Source organism: Leptodactylus fuscus, chromosome 7, assembly GCF_031893055.1.
Source record: "Leptodactylus fuscus isolate aLepFus1 chromosome 7, aLepFus1.hap2, whole genome shotgun sequence".
Lineage (NCBI taxonomy): Eukaryota > Metazoa > Chordata > Amphibia > Anura > Leptodactylidae > Leptodactylus > Leptodactylus fuscus.
In genome coordinates this window covers 110336368-110358466 of record NC_134271.1, presented here as the reverse complement: position 1 = coordinate 110358466, position 22099 = coordinate 110336368, and the positions used below count along the sequence as shown (strand labels likewise).

The 22099-nt window shown below is 39.0% G+C and overlaps 1 protein-coding gene across 1 annotated transcript in view; it reads left to right on the top strand.

The window, feature by feature from the left end:
• The window catches only part of LTK (leukocyte receptor tyrosine kinase), a 113306-nt gene that overhangs the window by 41764 nt on the left and 49443 nt on the right, over positions 1 to 22099 (top strand). The window contains exons 2-4 of the mRNA XM_075280852.1: positions 3463 to 3582; positions 9531 to 9683; positions 12954 to 13182. Coding sequence (XP_075136953.1) covers positions 3463 to 3582; positions 9531 to 9683; positions 12954 to 13182 — 502 coding nt within the window. The remainder of the gene's footprint in view (positions 1 to 3462; positions 3583 to 9530; positions 9684 to 12953; positions 13183 to 22099) is intronic.

The window sequence follows — 22099 nt, the reverse complement described above, 5'->3', positions numbered from 1 at the left end:
TAAAGGGATCCTATCATACAAACACATTTTTTCTTAGTAACACGTCGGAACAGCCTTAAGAAAGGCTATTCGTCTCCTACCTTTCGTTGTCTTCTCCACACTGCCGTTCCGTAGGAATCTTGTCGATATGCAAATTAGTTCTCTTGCAGCACTGGGGGCAGGCCCTAGCACTCAAACAGCACTGGGGGCATCCCCAAAGCTGCCAGAGAACTCTCTCCAGCGCCGCCTCCATCTTCGTCAGGAACATCCTCTTCTTCTGGCGCAGGTCTCAGACTTCTAGGCCTTGGGCCTCGGGCAGGGCAGACTGCACATGCCCACAGGCCACGAGAAAATGGCCGCTTACAATATTGGGTAAGCGTCCATTTTCTTGTGGCCTGTGGGCATGTGCAGTCTGCTCTGCCTGAGGCCCGAGACCTAGAGGTCTGAGCCTGTGCCTGAAGAAGAGGAGGAAGAGGACGTTCCTGACGTAGATGGAGGCAGCGCTGGCAGCGCTGGAGAGAGCTCTCTGGCAGCATTGGGCATGCCCCCAGTGCTGCAAGAGAATTAATTTGCATACCGACAAGAAACGGGATTCCCACGGAACGGCGGTGCGGAGAAGACAACGAAAGGTAGGAGACAAATAGCCTTCTTCAGGCTATTCCGACTTGTTACTAAGAAAAAAATGTGTTTCTATGATAGGATCTCTTTAAAATTAGTAAAGCAATTCAGATTGTAGAAAAATATCTTGAGGTTGAAGGAGGAATATTCAGATATTAAACCATTTGTGTATTTATGGCTAAATCTTTGTACCTATTAAGGATACAAAAAGTACTTAGTCTTTAACTCAGTGATCTAAATAGATTCCAATAACCACAAGGTGCCAGGCTAAGATATTAGTTTAGCGAATAAAATAAGTAACATTTCTATGTATACATTTCATATATACGGTATGTGACATGTATAATCTATGAGGATACATATTTCTCAGTCCTTAGGCTAAGTGACAACTGACCTCCCACTGATCAGATAAAGCACAGAGACCTTGCATTGTCCTGTAAAATAATAGAATGTGTTAATTATTAATAATCATGTTCAATTATAGTAATTATTGTAGTGTCAAGAGATTTACTTATCGGTCCCCTGATACTTGTTTCCTCTGAGTCATAGCCGCAACGTATGAAACAAATCATAGGTTTCTACTTTCACTGACTTTTTACATTGTAGTCATATCTACCAGATTAATGATACGTGAAACCATCTCTAATTCACCTCTTGTTCTAAATCCTCAAAATGCCAATTTAATTAAGTCATACACTTCACGAAACCTTTCTTCAGGATACCTTCAGACGATCGATAAGAAAGCAAGAAGAAAAATCAATTATGAAGGAAGATACAATTTTAAACACGATTGTGTGTGGTGTAAAGGGACATAGACATTCCTCTAGCTTGCCTGCCAGTTTCTTATCTGTTTGACAGTAATGGTGCATGGTGGTTTTTCACACAAGTTTGTGGTCCTTCACTCTTTAGGCAGTCCTCCACTCTTCCAGTGGTCCTCCATTCTTCAGGTAGTCCTCCACTATTCAGGTAGTCTTCCATTCTTCTGGTGGTCCTCCACTCTTCAGGTAGTCCTCCACTCTTCCGGTGGTCCTCCACTCTTCGCGTGGTCCTCCATTCTTCCAGTGGTCCTCCACTTTTCAGGTGGTCATTGGGTAGAATTCAAGGCATGGGTAAAGATATTAAAATTAGTTTGAATGCCTTCTAATAATGCACGGTATTCCCAACTGTATAATGGTTATAAAAGGGATACTTAAAGATGGTGGTTTAGGATTTTTGTTTGCTTTCTTCTGGATCAACACTAGTAAAATTTTTGGACGGCTCAGCCTGATTGATTTCTAAGTCAAAAGAATGGAATGAGTCTAAATGCTCAAAATTCCTCATTTCATTCCACACATACTCTAACATTCTATACATATTTCACATACCATTTATAAATCATCTCATTCATGTGTTTTAAGAGGATCTGTCAACATACCATATTTTTAGTAAATACTTACATTCCCTATTTAATAACAATTCTTGGGCATCTTTTCTTAGAATTCTGTTTTGTGCTGATCCTGTTCTTCCTAGAAATGTCTGAATACATCGACAACTGGGTGTTACCATCCCCACTTTTTAAATGGTTGCATCCAAACACAGTTTGAATCTGGCAGCAATGACAAGACAGTGTGTGAGTATGCAAGGACACCCCCCCAACCCAACTTGTAACACCCAGTTGTCAATTTATTCAAAAGCAGGACTTTTCTCTCACCATTTTCCTGTATTTTTCGGGTGGAAACCTGGCGGACCCCATAGACCAGTGATGGCGAATCTTTTAGAGACCGAATGCCCAAATTGCAACCCAAAACCCCCAAATTTATCACAAGGTGCCAACACGGGAATTTAACCTTAATAATGTGCGGATCCACAATTGCAGACAATTATGAACTTGCAAAATACAGCCACGTGAATGAGGCTTTATAGAGCTTTCTGTTCCACTGTGAACCCCACACAGTCCAAACTGCTTCACAGTGACCCACACACAGTACAATCTGCTCCACAGTAGCCCCCACACAGTACAATTAGCTCCACATTGGCCTCCACACAGTATAGCCTGCTGCACAGTGGCCCACACACAGTATAATCTGTTCTACAGATGGGTGCCCAAAGAGACGGTTCTGAGTGCAACCTCACGGCTGTAGACTATAATGGGTTTCTGCAGGTAAAACGGATTAGGTTTGGAATTTTCTGGATATTTTGCATTTGTTGTGATAGGCCAGAAAAGTATATAACTGATTAATACGTTTGTATCAAAGTCAAACCTTAAAGGGGTTGTCTGGTTTAGACAATCAATTTTTAAATAAGCTATTCAAGAATTCTAATTTTATTGAAGGTCCTCCTTTCAAAGTGGGCCCTATGTGGTCATGCATTACACTGAAAAGAAAGTATTTTAAGGGGGCTCTGTGTAATGCTTCACTTCTCCTGTGAGGCTTATGATTGTCTATGGCATTGACCTAGCACAAACGGGATATCACTGGTGACGTCATCCAGGGAACCTGTATACAGAAGAACCTTCGCTGGAAAGAGGCAGGGGAGAGGTAGTAATTTTTTTTTATATGTTTATGTCCTCTTCAGCAGCATTATTAAACATTAACAAAAATGAGTCAGGCAACCCCTTTAATTTTATATATATACATATATATTTATAATGTTATATACAGTGTGTATATATATATATATATATATATATATATATATATATATATCAATTACAGGTCCTGCTGTGAATTTAATAGAATGTTGTATGAATATAGTGTACTATACATCAGAAGGAATTCTGTTTTATTTTATGCTAGCATTCGCTGTAATGTAAAGCAGATGCCGTTATCTGACCACAATGGGAATTTATATGACTTGTCAGTGATATATTTTCTTTACTATCTACAGTTGCTGACTGGTGCTCAGGACTTCATGCTGAAACCATCTTAACACCTGGCTTATCTATTACTAGTCTGTCTGTGAGTGATGAGGAGGAGGTGGTCTTGTCATCTCGGCCCAAACATGCTGGTAAAAACATAGTCAGAATGAATTAGTGATATATTATATCATGTGTCATCTGTGTCATGTCTTATATCCAAGAATAATTGGCAAGCCAGAACTTGTATTTTAACTGTACAGATTCATGGATGAGGTCTTTTTATGTATCCATGTTGTAATGAAAAAACGTACATCCTCTATGAATTCTATGGTTTTACGTATCAGGACATAATAGAAATTTTAAATTACATTATAACAACTAGGTCAAAATGTAGACGCAGTGTGAAATAAAAATAAGTACCCCTTACTGATTCCTTAGGAATTAAGATGGTAAGTAGCAGACAGGTGCTGCTAATCAAATGTCTTGAACAACCATCAGCAAGTGTCACTTCTGTAAAGGCAGAGGTTTTGGCAGTTTGCTGGTATTGAACATTCAGGAGTGTGTTATCAGAATTCCACAGAGGAAAGACCTGAGGAATGATGTCAGAGAAGCAAATGTTGCTGCCTGGGAAGGGTTATAATGCCATTACAATCTCAAATACATCATTCTACAATGAGAAAGATTATTCGAAAGCTGGAAAACATTCAAGGCAGTTGACAATCTTCCCAGGAGTGGACGTCCCTCCAAATTTAACCCAAGATCAGACCTTATAATGCTCAGAGAAACTGCAAGAAACCCAAGGACTAAATATATGACTCAGTTAACACGTTGAATGTCCATGACAGTACAATTAGAAAAATATTGAACCAGTATAACTTAAATATGCATCTAATTACATCTCTGCACACAAGATTTCTGGAACATTGTCCTTTGGAGAGATGAGACCAAAGGGGAGATGTCTAGCCATAACGTATAACACCACGTTTGGAAAAAACACAGCATAAAATACAATGCAATAAAGGCAACAAAAAAAAGTAAATCCACTAACAATAACCATAAATAATGTCAAACGACAGGATCACTTATAAATAAAAATATGAATTTTATTATAACATATAAAAATAAAATAACAAAAATAATAATAATATAATAAATATTGGAAGGACCAAATAGACCAATAATACCATAAAAAGGGAGGCTACACTGTTATAGTATATCAATAGTGCACTAAGCCAGGTCAAATATATAACATGTGCAAAACCACAATCAAAAAGACTATATGCAACAGAGTGTTACACAGTAACATAACCACCAATAATAAAGTGAAGTGCATAACATGTAACTTGAATCAATGTAACACCAACATGAAAAGTGTAAGAGACCGAGCATAGAGACCTGTAATAAAAAATACTATTGAGCCTACCCAGTTATGGAGCGCCCGAAGCCAGGAAGTGGCGAAACGCGTGTCGGGCGCTCCATAACTGGGTAGGCTCAATAGTATTTTTTTATTACAGGTCTCTATGCTCGGTCTCTTACACTTTTCATGTTGGTGTTACATTGATTCAAGTTACATGTTATGCACTTTATTATTGGTGGTTATGTTACTGTGTAACACTCTGTTGCATATAGTCTTTTTGATTGTGGTTTTGCACATGTTATATATTTGACCTGGCTTAGTGCACTATTGATATACTATAACATTGTAGCCTCCCTTTTTATGGTATTATTGGTCTATTTGGTCCTTCCAATATTTATTATATTATTATTTTTGTTATTTTATTTTTATATGTTATAATAAAATTCATATTTTTAAAAACACAGCATAGTAGCACCAACACCTTATATCAGTAGGGTTGAGCCGATCTTGAAATTTCAGGATCGTTTTTAAAATTCGATTTCCAATCATTTTCAATTCGAACCCAATCCCAATTCTGATCCCAATGCAAGTCAATGGGGTTTTTTAAATAATCAAATATCGGATTTTAAAAACGATCCTATTCACTACACAGCATGTAGTCCAAAAATTGTTTACATTTTTGGATTCCACGCTGTGTAGTGATTAAAAAAAATCCCCCGACACTAAATATATGACTCAGTTAACACATTGAATGTCCATGACAGTACAATTAGAAAAATATTGAACCAGTATAACTTAAATATGCATCTAATTACAACTATGCACACAACAAGATTTCTGGAACATTGTCCTTTGGAGAGATGAGACCAAAGGGGAGGTGTCATAACGTATAACACCACGTTTGGAAAAAACACAGCATAGTAGCACCAACACCTTATATTAGTAGGGTTGAGTCGATCTCAACACAGATCCGCTGCCACTCCCAGTTCTTCTTGGTCTGGTCTTGGTCTCTCCTTCACAGGCTTTCAGAGCGCTGCCACCTCCCTAGGCTAGTGTTAGAGATGATGGGAGTAGGCAGGGCTTGTTGTGGCTTAGGAGAGTGTGGGCGGGGAGACGTGAGTGATGCATTCACGTCTCCCCTCCCAATACCCGCCCACACTCTCCTAAGCCACAAGCCCTGCTTTCTCCTAGCATCTCTATAATACTAGTCTAGGGAGGCGGGGGGGCGCAGGGCACTCTGAAGGCATGTGAAGGAGAGAGGACCGGACCAGAAGAGGGCAGCGGCAGCACTTCTGTGCAGGTAAGTTGAGCGAAGTTCGCGAGTAGATAGATACTACTGTACATTGACTTGTCTAGTAGACAGACAAGTCAATGTACAGTAGTATCTATCTACTCGCGAACTTGCCTTGTCATCTTCACAGCAGTGCAGCACACAGTGATTTACCGCAGCCTGCAAACTCTTCTGCTTCGTTCCTGTTTTACCGTATATTCAGCTGAGTATACGGTAAAACAGGGACAAAGCAGAAGAGTGGCAGGCTGCGGTAAATCCATAGGAATGAATGGACGCAGCTGGCATGCAGGGGGTTAAGCGGCCAGCCACTTCCATTCATTCCTATGGGTGCTAAACTTTTCCCACAATGATTGGCCAGTAGCCAAGCATTGTGGGAAATAACCTCCGATCTCGTTCCTGCCTGAAAAGATCGGGATCGGAATTCCGATCGCGATCGTGAAATTTACTCGATCGCCAATCGGAAACCGAACATTTACAATCCCGATCGCTGAACCCTATATACCAGTTGTCAAGCACAGTGTTGAGGGTTGAGGATTTCAATTTATTTCACAGCCCCTTGATCTAGGCACTTTCAATTGCCCATGAACTCCTCTATATACCAAAGCTTTCTAGAATAAAATATGAGGTCATATATCCAACTGCTAAAACTTGGGAGAAACTGGGACATACAATAATAATTCCAAGTACAACAGCAAACCTGACACAGAATAGCTAACAAAGAAGACAATCAACAGGGGAATAATTTTAGGGGTGCAGAGAATGCAGTTGCACCCGGGCCTAGCATTCTCAGTAGGTCCATGAGGTCTCTCTCCCCAATGAGAGGAGGCCAGTATTATAATGATACATCATAGCTGGGAAAACCTGGTACAGACTTTGCATCCAGGAGTTTTATGTTACGCAATGGCCCAGTCAAGGACCAAACCTCAACACAATTAAAGTGCTGTGGCAGAACCTTAAGGAAGCGGTGCTTACATGAATGCACGCATATCTCATTGAACTAAAGCAACATTGTGAAGAGGGAGCAAAATTCCTCCAGATCGATGTGAGAGACTAATAAAGTCATACAGAAAAGCATTCACGCTATTAAATCATTGAGTGTACTTAGCTTTTAACACATGGCTTTCCATTGTGGCTTTATACGTGTTAGATAAATAATGATATGGTAAAATCCGTTCTGAGGTTGTATTTATCTCATTTTAAGACAAGATTTTTTTTTATTATGTCCTGACAGTTAAAACCTTAAGATTCAAAGAGGGTAAGATGGTATATTAGTTTTGTGTGTGTGTGTGTGTGGGGGGGGGTTCTAAGCATATATTATGTTGACCTAGAGATATATCAATATGTACCAGTGCAAACAAAATTAGTATTGAACCCTTGGGTCAGAAAAGTTCTACTACTGTGAATGGCTGAAATATCGGGTCAGATAGACTGTGGGTTCAAGACCCAAAGAAACCAAACAGGAAATTAGCTAGAATAAAGCTTTAAAGAGAGGGGGATCACCTTTAAAATTTACTTTACACTTTAGCAATTTCTAAAACACAGTAATACACTTTATTAATTGACCTACACAAAACATAGTAAGTAACATAGGCATATTTGGTATTGCCATAACTGGTGCGACCCATACAATAAAAATAACACCATATTTATAGTGATCACTACAAGGTGTATATAAAAGTGGTGCAATATTTATTTTAGTAACAGTCTGGGTGTGATATTACTATAAGGTGTCTAAATATATTTAGCTTTATAAAGCTCACATCCCTTAAAGGAATTCCATCATTAGAATCCCATTTTAAGCTAAACCCACGTCAGAATAGCCTTAAAAAAGGCTATTCTTCCCCTACCTTTAGATGTCTTCTCCACACCACCGTTTCGCAGATATCCCGGTTTTCGTCCATATGTTAATTAGTTTGCTTGCAGCACTAGGGGTGGTCCCAGTGCTACGAAAAAAATATCCAGCACGGTTGACCATTTTCCTGTGGCTAAAAATGAAAGAAGAGGTGGAGGAGCTGAACAAGAAGGCGATGCCGGAGTGTTTGCTCGCAGCACAGAGGACGACCCAGTGCTATTTGAGAGCTGGGGTCCGCCCCCAGTACTGCAAGAAAAATAATTAGCAGATGGGCGAAAACCCGGATATGTAAAGAACAGCGGCGCGGAGAAGACATCTAATGGTATGGGATGAATAGCCTTTCTTAAGGCTATTCCGATGTGGGCTTAGCTTAAAACAAAATTCTAATGAAAGAATCTCTTTAAAAAAAGCCATTCCTACTTTTGCTTTGATTTCCCATTCACAAATCACCCTCTGAAGAGCTCTCCCAGGTTGACATCTCTGACAGGGTGTCCTTTGTTTTTCTCATTTTTTTTTTTTTTTAAATGTAGATTGTGAGCCCCACATAGAGCTCACAATGTACATTTTTCCCTATCAGTATGTCTTTTTTTGGAATATGGGATGGAAATCCATGCAAACACGGGGAGAACATACAAACTCCTTGCAGATGTTTTTTTTGCCCTTGGTGGGATTTGAACACCAGGACTCCAGTGCTGCAAGGTTGCAGTGCTAACCACTGAGCCACCGTGTGGCCCCTTGTTTTTCTCATATTTATTTTGCCCCCTCTAAGCTCTGACCACTCACAGAATATGACATATCATTGATTATATGAGATTTCATCCACAGTAATGAGGAGAGATGAGACAGGGGAATTGTAGATCTTGTATTGTAAGTACCCCAAATCACCCATCCCCCCATATAGCCATCACCAACTAAGAAAAAGATGAGACCCCACGGACTGTTATACCCCAAATCACCCACCCCACCCCCTCACACCCACCACTATCCCCCCAACCCCAACTCTCTCCCCCCCACACACACTTTACTACCTTTGGCAATGACAAATATCTATTCGGGTGTGCCAATAAAGCTTGTTTGATTCTTGAAGTACTAAGACCATTGCAGCGGGCCATCCTGTTCAAAATGTGGCTCCTATAACCAAGGGTGCTATAAGGGAGTGGATCAGTAAAATGCAAAAAAGACTCAGAAACCAACACAGGAGGACCATGGGACTAGGTGCAGATGTCAAACATGGTTTTTTGGAACATTGGATGACACTTTTACTAAAGCACCCATAGACTGCTATTAGTCTGTGCTGTTTCTGTTCTTTATGTTCTGTAAGAGTCCATTAAAAAAATGTAACCCAGAGAAAATTCTAGCTGATGAGGCAAAAATTGAAATGCCCACCCCCCTTCCGAAGCTAGGACAGCCACTGGCCCTATTAGACCATGTGGACATTACAGAAATGGTCCATTATGAGCCAAAGTGGAAATCCAGTTTTAAACCCTGTATATTGTATGCAATATATTGTATTTTATCATTGATGGCTAGCATAAACATTACTGTTGTTCATCTGTTACTTTCTCCAACTTGTATTTCTGTCTCTTCCATATTACAGGAGAATCCTGTGACTTTAGGACACATTGTCCTTGGAACTCCTCTACAAGTACTGATGGAAGACCGCACTGGGTGCAAATGGGGGTCAGGGAATTAACACCAGAACAACAGACCCATCTACTAGAGGACAAGCCCACAGATGCAAGTCTTGATGGTAGGCAAGACTATGAGGTTGTTGTTTTTTTAATTTTTTTTTTGTATTTCCTGAAATTTTAAAATGTTTTCCGTTTCTAGGTTTTCATTTCTCTATTTTTTTCTGTTTTCAATTGATTTTCCCAAACAATTAGGAGAGCCAGGGATCTGCAGGGTTTGGTTGCCAAGAATATAATGCATGATAATGTAAGAGACAGCAAGTGTATCACTTGATCTTCACCATGCAAATATATACAGACAGAGTAAAAGTGGATTTCATTATTAACATATTTATTGCATTGCTGTGTATGAGCAGAAAAGAGAAGGTTCTCAGAAAAAAAGGGATTACTCATTACAAAAACTCCTTATGGTATTATATTACTACTAAAATCAGATGGAAAATACGCACTGGTATATTGTAACACTAAAAGCAGGTTATATAATGCTCTCATTTTATCCCCAACCACTGATTTTGGTGGTTATAGGTTATAGAAGACATTGTATGTTTATACATGCTAGTACATAGATATAGGATTTATACATAGAGCCCTCTGGACATATTTAAGGTCCCACATTATGGAAAAACTGCTTTCTTTGATGCAAATTTTGCCAAGAGTGGCTACAAAAGTAATAGAAAATATCTAAGATCTTATACCGGAACTCCATGTGGTGTAAACACCTTGATTTGCAGAAAACACTTCACGTTTTCCAGTCACAGCAAAAGGGGATGGGATTCTAGTGAATATGTTGTATTCTGTAGAAAGAAGCTTCATAGGGTTGTTGTAGTACCCCGCTTACCTGGCCTACCCCAAGACAGGGCAACTGGATTCCAGGCACAGAATGCACACTCAAAGAAATGTGCATGTTCTTAAGAAAACTCTAGGCAAAGAGTACCTCAAGGGCTTGTACTGTATATACCAGTGATCTTCTGATTCTAGGTGCAGATATTATCCATTTAATGTATATAATGATGAAGCGACATCTGTAGCTAGAATGTGTTTTCACATAAACCTACTTTATGATTTCCTAGAATTACAGAGAACAGTATTTTGACAGACTCATAAATAACACAAAAGTACATTGTTGTTTTCTGGTAAAAATCTATGCTTTTTAGGTTAAATAACAAAAAACAAAAGACTAACAATAAAATTATTACTAAAAGTGGTTGAATCAAGAAAAGTTATGTAGGCCCCTAGAGGATGCGTCTAATAATGTAAAAGTGCTTAAAGCATCGAATGTGAAAAATATCAGGAACACAACTCCTAAAGCATCTCTCATTGACACGCACAAGTTATATTACAAACCCTATGTATACCCTTTTCTTTTATAGTCTTTGGGCATTAGGTCTGGGGGCCCTTTAATAGTTGGTCCATATATATTACATAGAAGTAGGCAGATGGTTAGACAACCATTGAGTCAACAAACTTCTAAGTGATGTTTTTGCACATTCACCCATAATGGCCACTGCAATGGCTCCTCCTGGCCATACATGTTCAATGAAACTAAGCGAGGGATGAACAGTCTTTCAGAGCACATTCCTCTACACCATCCCCCTTCAGGCTAAGACCCCATTTTATGCCATGTGGGGCCTCTGTGTGAATCTCGTCTGAGTGGAGCTTTGTTTGCTGCTTATCCAAACTGGAGGTGCACGGCATCAAACGTATATAGTGCTTGTGATAGGTAACAATGCCACTCCCTCTGGGATCCAGATATGAACATAGTGGTTTACTTTGCCTGCTCTGCTTGGAAGTAATTGCTAGCTCACTGTTGGCAGTATAATATCTTTTTTCTCTGCATATCTGTGCGGCTAGTATAAGATGGCAGACAATATATCACAATTATGGTCTCTAAATATACCGAGTCCTCCTGGAATCAGCTGATTGATACATTACATACCACATAAATATACAGCTCATTCTTGGCAGTATATAATATACCCCAGGAGAAGTCTCTCTCTATATATATATAAATAGCACCCCCTCTGAATTAATTGACCAATATAGTGTAATACTATACAAATATATAGGGAATTGGGAGGCTTAACTCTGTTTTCCTTACATAACCCTTGAGATGTCAATCTTATGGCACAATTACCGGATACAGAGGGGCAAATGCCCACAGCATATACTTTATGAGAATTTAATTTTTATTTATTTATATAATAAAGGTTAAGTTTTATTAGCACAACCTCAAATCTCACAGTACGCTCCATCTCCCTTCTCTTCCCATCATTATATATCATATATTTTTCATCCATTTCCCAGATGTCATTGTTTTTGTCCTCAATTTTTACCTGTCCATTAAAACTATTATTATTATTATTATTATTATTATTATTATTATTATTATTGTTTATTTATATAGCATCATTAATTCCATGGTGCTTTAAAATAAGAATTCACTGATCCTTTTTAATGGCTATTACTTGGATGCAAATCCATCATGACAGAAATTAAAAATGGATCCATTGATTTCTATTGAGTCTATTAGAATGTGAAGATTAGGGTATCATGGGGTTTGTTTGTTTTTTGACAAAAGTTGTTCAGTCTGTTAAATGTGTGAATATTCCCACAGACGTTCACTGTTCTGAAAAAGTCCATGTGACATCTGTTAACAAAAACAGCAATCATATGGCTGTTTTGTTTACTGTTGTGTACACAAGGCCCAACTCTTCAATCTGTCCCATTCATATCACTTCAATATCTCCCATTCATGTTAAATGTCATACCTCAACTGACTTTCATGACAAGGTCCCATATTGAAGAAAAGTAGCTCTTATTTGTTGCAGATTTTGGTATGTTTTGTTAGCACCAAAACCAGGAGTGGATTGAGCGTAAGAGAGAAGTATAAGTGCTTGCTATATATTTATCATACCATTTCAAGCCTCTCTTGACTTTGGCTCAAGAAAACCACAGCTAAATCTGCACTGAGAAAGCTTTTCCACAATGTGGGGCCTTAAGTTCCTGCAAAATGGTGGGAATTCTATCAAGTCTCATCCACACATTGCAGAAAAATACACAGAGCGGACACACTGCGATTTCCAAAAAGCATAGAAATTAACGGGTCTGTACTTTTATCCACAATTATGGATAAAATCTACGGTCTTGTGCATAGGGCATTAGGGTCATTCTCTCTATATATACTGTAGAATAAAATACATTTCTCTCAATAAGTGTATAGTATGGATGCCTCAGGGTACATAGTTCAGGAACTGTATGAAAGATTTTCCAATTTCCATTGCTCAGTATTTATTTCAGAGACAAATCTTTTTCTTTATCACTCTCTTTTGTAGATGGAATCCTTTTTCTGAACACAAGTCAGACACAGTTACGAGATATTTGTGTTGTATCACGACTCCACAGTCCCTTGTATCCTAGAAGTTCTGGTACATGTCATCTGGAACTGTCCCTCTACTCAGTAGAAGAGTCCATAGCACAAACATTAATAGCTACAATGCATGAGAAGAAGTCAAACCTCAGTGTAACTTTACCACCCTTCAAGGACGCAACAGCCGGTAACAGGTGAGTCACATCTCAAGGACGTGCCAATCGTCATACTGGACCTAAAGCCTACTGAGAAAAGAGGACACACACACTTTGGAAAATTATGCTACAAAGTAAGAATGCTTTGGAAAATAGAAGTGTTAATAATTTATTATTGTCAATTAAAGAAATGAAGAAAATAGAAGTCTATCCTCTTAGCACACCTATTTAACAGATGGCCAGCCATTTACATAAACATCAATGTTGAAAAAAAAAAACAGATCCATTTCTATTGTAGGACAAAAAAACATAGTATACCATACTTTTTTGCCTGCCCCAAAAACAGACAGAAATGGATTTTTTTTTTTTTTTTTTTATATTTACATTGATGTCTATGTAAACAGATGGTCACCCGTTTTTTGCATGCTAAACAGATCTGCTAAGCAGATGTAAAAGTGTTGATGCCATCAATATTTGATGTGATCATCCTTTGGAGGAGGAGTCCTGGAAAACATTATATGGCCCCTACAGAGCCCTGATTGCAACATCATCCAGTCTGTCTGGGATTACATGAAGAGACAGAAGGATTTGGTCAAGCAACATCCACAGAAGATCTGCGCTTACTTCTCTAAGATGTTTGGAACAACCTCCCTGCTGTGTACAAATTGATTCTGCATTGAAAGCAAAAAGTGATGACACCAAACATCGTTGGATTTAACTTTTTATTTTCTTCATTCACTTCATTGTATTAATTGACAAAAATAAATAATATTAGCACTTCTATTTTGAAATCATTTTTACTTTTGCTGCACACCTGCCATAAACTTTTGCACAGTACTATAGATAGATAGATAGATAGATAGATAGATAGATAGATAGATAGATAGATAGATAGATACAGTGGCGTAACTAGGAATGGCGGGGCCCCGTGGCGAACTTTTGACATGGCCCCCCCCACCAACACTGACGCCGAAGACCTCGACCGACCGCCTCCTACACATTCCTGCGTGCTCTATTATGCCCAATAGTGGTCCCTGCACACAGTATTATCCCCCATAGTGGCCCCTGCGCACAGTATTATCCCCCATAGTGGCCCCTCCACACAGTATTATCCCCCATAGTGGCCCCTCCACACAGTATTGTACCCCATAGTGGCCCCTGCACACAGTATTATGTCCATTAGTGGCCCCTGCACACAGTATTATCCCCCATAGTGGCCCCTGCACACAGTATTATCCCCCATAGTGGCCCCTGCGCACAGTATTATCCCCCATAGTGGCCCCTCCACACAGTATTATCCCCCATAGTGGCCCCTCCACACAGTATTGTACCCCATAGTGGCCCCTGCACACAGTATTATATCCCAATGTGGACACCCATCAACAATTATTATTCTCTGGGGTCTTTTCAGACCCCAGAGTATAATAATCGGAGACCCAGGGGAAGAAAAACATTTAAAAAACTCTGTTACTCACCTATCTCCCGGCTCCAACGCTGTCGGCCTCCGAAGTAGTCGATCTTCAATGACGTCAGACGTCACATGACCTGGGACACAAGCTGGGGTCATGAGACGTCAAACAACTAGGCCGAATCCTGCCCGGATCGTGGAGAGGTAAGTAACAGTGTAGGAAGTGGACATTCAGCATAAATAGATGGTAGGGTCAAATACATTCTTACACTGTTGTGAATAGATAGATAGATAGATAGATAGATAGATAGATAGATAGATAGATAGATAGATAGATAGATAGCAAAAAAAAGTCCAAAGCAGAACAGTGATTAAACAGTGGGAGCAAATCCCCAGGACTTCGCCACCAATCCTCCAGCAGTGCAAGTACAAAACAGGCAGCACTTCACAATAGAAGGAAAAGTGATGGATACTTTATTCCTTGACCAGCAGATAGATAGATAGATAGATAGATAGATAGATAGATAGATAGGTAGATAGGCAGAATTGGTTTGCATTAAAATAATCCACAAATCCAGATGACCATACATAAGATATAACTACGTGGCTGTAAAGGTCTCTAGGATATTGAGTAGTAAACATAGATCCAATTCAGTGTACTCCATTCACAAGTAGCATATTGTTAACCACTTTACATAAATCGGACAGAAAATCAATAGCGAGTCATTGCAGGACTTTTCTTCTGTGCTTTGAGCATTACTGCTGCAGTGTGCTATGTCTTGGCTGCTTATGTAAAGGAGAAAGCTTATGATTCCATTAATAAAATTGAATTGGCTCAGGGGAGCGGGCCCGGGACCATTGACTGCAGTGCAGGTTCTGTGCTGCATAAGCTTTGATCTGAATGTAATTTTAGTTGGCACATCTGAGAACATCGTGACCAAAACAGTTGGCCTGACGTGGCAGTATGATGTCATCTCTTACTCACTCACAGTCAATCATTTGGAACGCAAATAGATCTATTTATACCACACAATTATTCTCAACACTTTCACCATATTTATACAAAGGAAATCTATTCCTCTACCATCGATATTTTACTGGAATGGTATGTCAGCTCTTTCTTCAACAACATAGAAATGCAGTATACACAAGATGGATGGAAGAGAAATACACAGAACTGTCATCACCTGGGTGTGTGCGCCTTCTTTCCAGCAATAATGGATTGTGACTGCTCTTGTTGAGGGTCAGAGGTCACATGCCTTCTTATTTTTCAAGAACTAATTTAGTTTATATTTTATCCCCTATGGAGCATTATCTGAAAATAAATCTCCATACAGTCTCTGAATAGGAGAGGCATACAGATTGGCCAACATCCCATAAGATAGCCTCCATTTCTAAAGGCTCCATATCACTGTAACTTTTGGGACATATAACCACACTTATTATGTATATTTAACCAACAGGGGCTTAAACATGACAGGAGCTTTAGTACATGACAATATTAAAATTGAATTTATTAAATATCCTGTAATGTTTGCATATCTCCCAACTTTCAAAAGACCGAAAGAGGGACAAAATCTGCACATTGTGGCTGATTTATGCATCCTAAGCCATGACTCTAACCTCATCCATGCCTTCTTTGGCCCTGTCAAATCCCACTCAGTCCCTTTGTTTCCCCCTTGCAGTATAAAGCCCCTTTAATGGTCCCGACACAGTATAATACCCACTAAGGTGTCCTATGCAGCATAATGCCCCCTCATTGCAGCTTGCATACTATAATGCCAATGGCTTTAAGGAGCAACATGACTGACGTAGTGATAGCACTAGATCACTTTCCTTGCTTCCAGGAGCAGATACGGGCTGAATGATGAACCAGGAGGTGATGGCCTCTCCATTGTATGCAACTCTTCTGTGTCCAGAGGACATAGATGAGTGGAAGTCAGGACATACCTCTTGATAACCAGGACAGCACCCGAAATCCAGGCGCTCAGGTTGCGTCTCCATAGGTAACAACGGCCAACTTGCCGATGATTTGTAAACATGGTATGAAAATCAGCAGTCATGAGGATAGTCAGGGCAGGCAGAGTCCATGCAACACTGGAAAAATAATACTGGTCAGGGCAGGCAGCGGTCTATAAGTATAGTCAATAAGAATCAAAGTCGATCCATAATAACACCTTTACAAACTCATAGGATCCAAAAAACCTGTGAGAACACAAACAGCTGAGGTTCTCCTGGCCTTTTAAGAAGTCGCGTGGAAGTGAGATAAATGCATGTGTTTTCATGGCCATTATCACGTTATATCCTTCAGCAGACACAGCATGGGTTCCATTTACAGGCTATAGATGTGGAAAAAAAGCAATGGCAGAAATCTGATTTCCCTGCATCCCAGCATCTGTGTTATTCAGAATTGTTATCTATGCTACTATAAAATATATTACTATAGGTGCAGCAAAAAAGGGATACTTTAGAAATAAAAACTTTTTGTTAGCATAGCTGTACTCTTCTAATTCATTGCGATGAAAAATAGAGCTAAATGCATTTTGGATATTTGTTCCTTGTATTAGATATTGTCTAAGTGCTTTTCAATGTTGCCAGTGGCCTTTCCAGTAAAAATTCATCATCACGTTGTCCTGCTGTATTAACAGAGCCAATAGAACTGTAAGCACTTGAAATCCATCTTTTGTTTTCTGGGCATCAGCTGAACAGGGTCACCGTGAGCACAGTATAGCACTTAAGAGGTCTTCAGTGTTGAACTGGGTCTGTGGCTACTGGGTCAATATACGATGATGCTATCCATTCTTTTAATGTGATTTATTAAAATGGGAAAAAAACGACAACAATGTAGCCACTTCTGCTTTTCTTTGATATGTTTTACTTAAATTGTACCTCAAGTTATAAACAACTTTTTATAAATGAATAGTGCATTTAAATTTAAAAAACTTTGTAATATATCTTATCATGGAGATCTGTTTTCTTCTCCACTTATTAAGCTGGTCTCATGCTCCTTGTCTTCAATACTACTGCTTGTTTACATTATATTTCTCTCCGTATTCAGCCTCACATAGAGCTCTATGAAGAGGGAGTGGGATTCTCCCGCTGGCTGGTTAATTGATTTATTGACTCATTCTGTGCACTAGTAGCCTCTTATCTACAAACCTGGCAGTATTAAAAGCATTCAACGTAACAGAGTGTAAAAGCCGCAATTATTTTGGTGTCTTTCTAGCTCCCCTCCCCTCTTTATACACTAATATGTAGGAAGTAACTCTGCCTGAAAAGTGGAGGATACATTTTTTTTTACTAAGATATATTACAAAGTTTCATATAATAACCTGTACTATTCAGTTATTTAAAGTTGTATGCTTTATACAACAAAGTTACAGTGGTTTACTATACGATACAATTTTCTCAGATTTTTAGTATTATATGTAAAAAACTAACACTGAAAGAACAAAACAGCACAGAGGTTACATGATCATATTTAGGGAATAGTAAGATTGATGTGAAGGCCATGTAATAGTGTGTATTAGGCATGCAGTAGTTTTATTTGTGTCAGGCAAATAAGGAAACTGGCTGTGTATAGGACAGATCTTGTCTAATTCATCTGGAACAGCTCAGACCCAAAGTGAGGAAACCATTGCTTTGCTGGTATATCAGGGAATAGCTGTTTGTGATACTTTTTTCCTCAAGGGAAAATATGGCTGAAACGGAAATGAGTCTGAAACTACATATAAAGTTAATAGCTGACTGTCAAAGATGAGAACAGCTGGACCCAGAGTGGCAACCACTGCAGCACTGCAAGTACGAGAACTAGTTATTAGGAGTAAGCGGATACCTGTTGCAGAATTATCCCCAGATCATGATTTTGGAACTATGAATTGACAAATTGAAAGAAATGTATTAACCAATCTACATCAGTTTTCTTACATAGAGGGGTGTGATAGATGTGCCATGTCTTTCAATCTGTGCCTCGCTCACCACTTTTTGTGAAATCGAGTGGGATGGAGAGCAATGTGGGCCAGGGCTGGAATACCTTCACCCAACAAATTTATTAGAACTCACTCTATAATACTGATGTGTTATATTTGCCAAAGCCTCTTAATAATTTATGTGCCTCGCGCTAGTCAGGGACTTTATTAAAGGAGTTGTCCAGTTTCAACAAATACAGTGTTGGCCAAAAGTATTGGCACCCCTGCAATTCTGTCAAATAATACTCATTTTCTTCCAGAAAATGATTGCAATCACAAATTCTTTGGTATTATTATCTTCATTTAATTTGTCTTCAATGGAAAACCACAAAAAGAATTGTCAAAAAGCAAAATTGGATATAATTCCACACCAAACATAAAAAAGAGGGTGGACAAAAGTATTGGCACTGTTTGAAAAATCATGTGATGCTTCTCTAATTTGTGTAATTAATAGCACCTGTTACTTACTTGAGGCACCTAACAGGTGGTGGCAATAACTAAATCACACTTGCAGCCAGTTGAAATGGATTAAAGTTGACTCCACCTCTGTCCTGTGTCCCTGTGTTTACCACATTGAGCATGGAGAAAAGAAAGAAGACCAAAGAACTGTCTGAGTACTTGAGAAGCAAAATTGTGAGGAAGCATGAGCAATCTCAAGGCTACAAAGACCTGAATGTTCCTTTGTCTACTGTGCGCAGTGTCATCAAGAAGTTTAAAGCTCATGGCACTGTGGCTAACTTCCCTAGATGTGGACGGAAAAGAAAAATTGACGAGAGTGTGCTAAAGGACCTCTGATGACGTCATGACCATGTGATAAGACTCTGGTGTAGGCGGAGCTACTAGGATTTAGACTCAAGCTTATCTGCAGATGTTACATACCAGTGGCTACAGGACCTTTGATGACATCACAGTCACGTGACCTCATGACAAGCCAATCACAGAGTAGTAGCACTAAAGGACCTCCCCCTTCCAGGTCCTTCCAGTTTTCTGTGCTCCGTGGACCCTGACTCATGTATAAGCCGAGGAGAGCTTTTTCAGCATGAAAAATGTGCTGAAAAAGTCGGCTTATACTCGAGTATATACGGTAGTTAAAAATGACTTTTCCCAGTGATAGAGCCCCTTTCACTATAGATAATAATACTAAGGAAGAAGTTGGAACAGGAATAAACAAAGAGGAGAGAGCACAGGATCTTATTCTATGCAAGCAATCTATTGTTATCTTTGGATAACAGAGAGGAAAATGTATGCCGATTATAAGAAACTTTGGAACATTCGCTGGACTGGAGATCAACTGGCATAAGGCCACGATGTTATTATTAGATCCCAAGTTGAGTCTGATGGACATGGACATCCAAAAGTAAAAGGAAAGTATGTGGAATTTAATTTGATTCCTGTATTAGAGAAGAACAAGAAAAATTGGGGATTCAGAACAAGATGGATATATCGAACGCTTACAAAGTAGCATTGATAAAAATGGTTATTCTTCCTCAGCTCCTTTACGCCTGCAGTAATATTTCAATCGGAGGGATGGAGATATTTAGGAAAGTGGCTAGATTTGAAATAAACTTGGATCGAATGGAATTGCAAAAGAGTATGTATAAAGCTGAGATATATGACCCTACTAGAGAAACAGGGTGGCTTGGTAGTACCACATGTTTCCCTTTTTAACCTCTAACATTTAACTTTAGTGGTAAGATGGGAAAATATTGCACTTTAATGGGGCTGAGCCCACATGGTTAGCTGTTTGAGGCTTCATTCAATCCCCTTACCATACAGAGCATGGAGCTGGAAGCAGATACCTATGTACACCGTATAATGGTTGGGCACTATTACGTCAGCTCCCATTAACATCAAGGGTTAAAGAATTACTAGTATAATTAAATATTACTTATAATAATGTTATGGATTGGTCCCTACTGGCAAATGCACCAGTAAAATTTTGAGATTGTATAGAAATAACTTGTAAAAAAAAATAATTCAGGGACCATAAGTCTAATAAATAGCACAATTATCATAATATTTTACTATTTGACGTTTCACCTGTCATGGCACTTAGATACAGAGAACAATAGTCTGAGTAGGAGCCTCTTATGAATATGGAAGAGATGTGGATATTGGCTTTATTACTAAACTGATCGCCGCAGCAGGACACAGTATAAAATTATAACATGGAATATAAATAAAATTTCTAGAATGACAAATACAATCGCACATAGTAAAGTAAGACGAATGAAGACAGATGATGCAATTAAAGGAGCCCCTAGGCAGAGGTTGGTACCTGGCAGCTTCAGAAGAGAGATTTTATTTAAAAAAAAAAAAAAAAAAAGATTAATATTGTTCATACATATGTGTGGAAGAGTTTTTAATGGTTATCTGAATTACCATATACTGGCCATGTAAACCTAGTTGAAACCTATCATAGTTGTAGTTGTTTCTCAATACTCCATCTAGCCCAGGCAAGCAGGAAGACTTCTTTTGGTTCTAAACATGACTGTGCAGGGTTTGCCATCCTTGGCTTCCTAATTCTATATCACATATCCCAAATGACAAACAGAGTTAACCCCCATGAAAGCCACAATCCCACACATGGTTAAAGGAGGACCAGGAACCACACCAATTTCATGGCCAGAAATGGTGTGCAGAAAATAAATCCATGCTCCATGTCTTCCAGTGGAATCCTTTATTCAAAACCTCAACATAACGCGTTTTGGGACCACAACTGTCCCTTTCTCAAGTTTACAATAGGTAGGTATGATATTGTACACTTGAGAAAGAGATAGTTGTGTTCCCAAAACACGTTGTGTTGAGATTTTGAATAAAGGATTTCACTGGAAGACAGCCTGGTAAGCACAAATATATTTTCTCCTCACCATTTCTGGCCATGAGATTGGTGTGGTTCCTGATTCCCCTTTATTCATTTACAGAACGTCCTGGTGACAGATAATCCTGTGAATACCTGATTCCATCTGGATTGTTACTATTATTGATATGGACTTCAGGAGGTCGTGACTTTATCACAACCCCATAAGGGGAGCGGTTTTTCACATTACTAAGGTTGTCGTTATACCCGATAGTAGTAATGCACTAGGTACCACGCGGTGCTGTATTTGTTTTTCTGTTGTTACCAACAATCCTTCACATGACAGCCACAATGTTCCATATATTCGGTGGATATGCTACAAAGTTGTTAAATGTAAACGCCAAATACAAACACGAAACACAGTGTAACATTAACAAATCTGTGTGTAATCCAAAAAAATATGTTAAAAAGTCAATATGAAAGACAATAAAATGAAATAGGCGAAGGGTCACTAGATAATAATGCCAAGATGTGTATAATCATACTATAGCTTAGTGTAAGTCCTAAAGAGTTAATGAGTTTGAATGAAATTCAACATGAAACCATAAAGTGTTACAATTCATAAATGTACAAAGGACAAATACACAATGAAAAGGCAATGAAAACAGGCATATACGGACCAGTGAAGCATGTGATTCACTATATTGCTTCTGCTAGGAGTAACCAAACAGTGTATTGGACCAGATATTTATGTAACCAATCACAAACCCATATGACTGT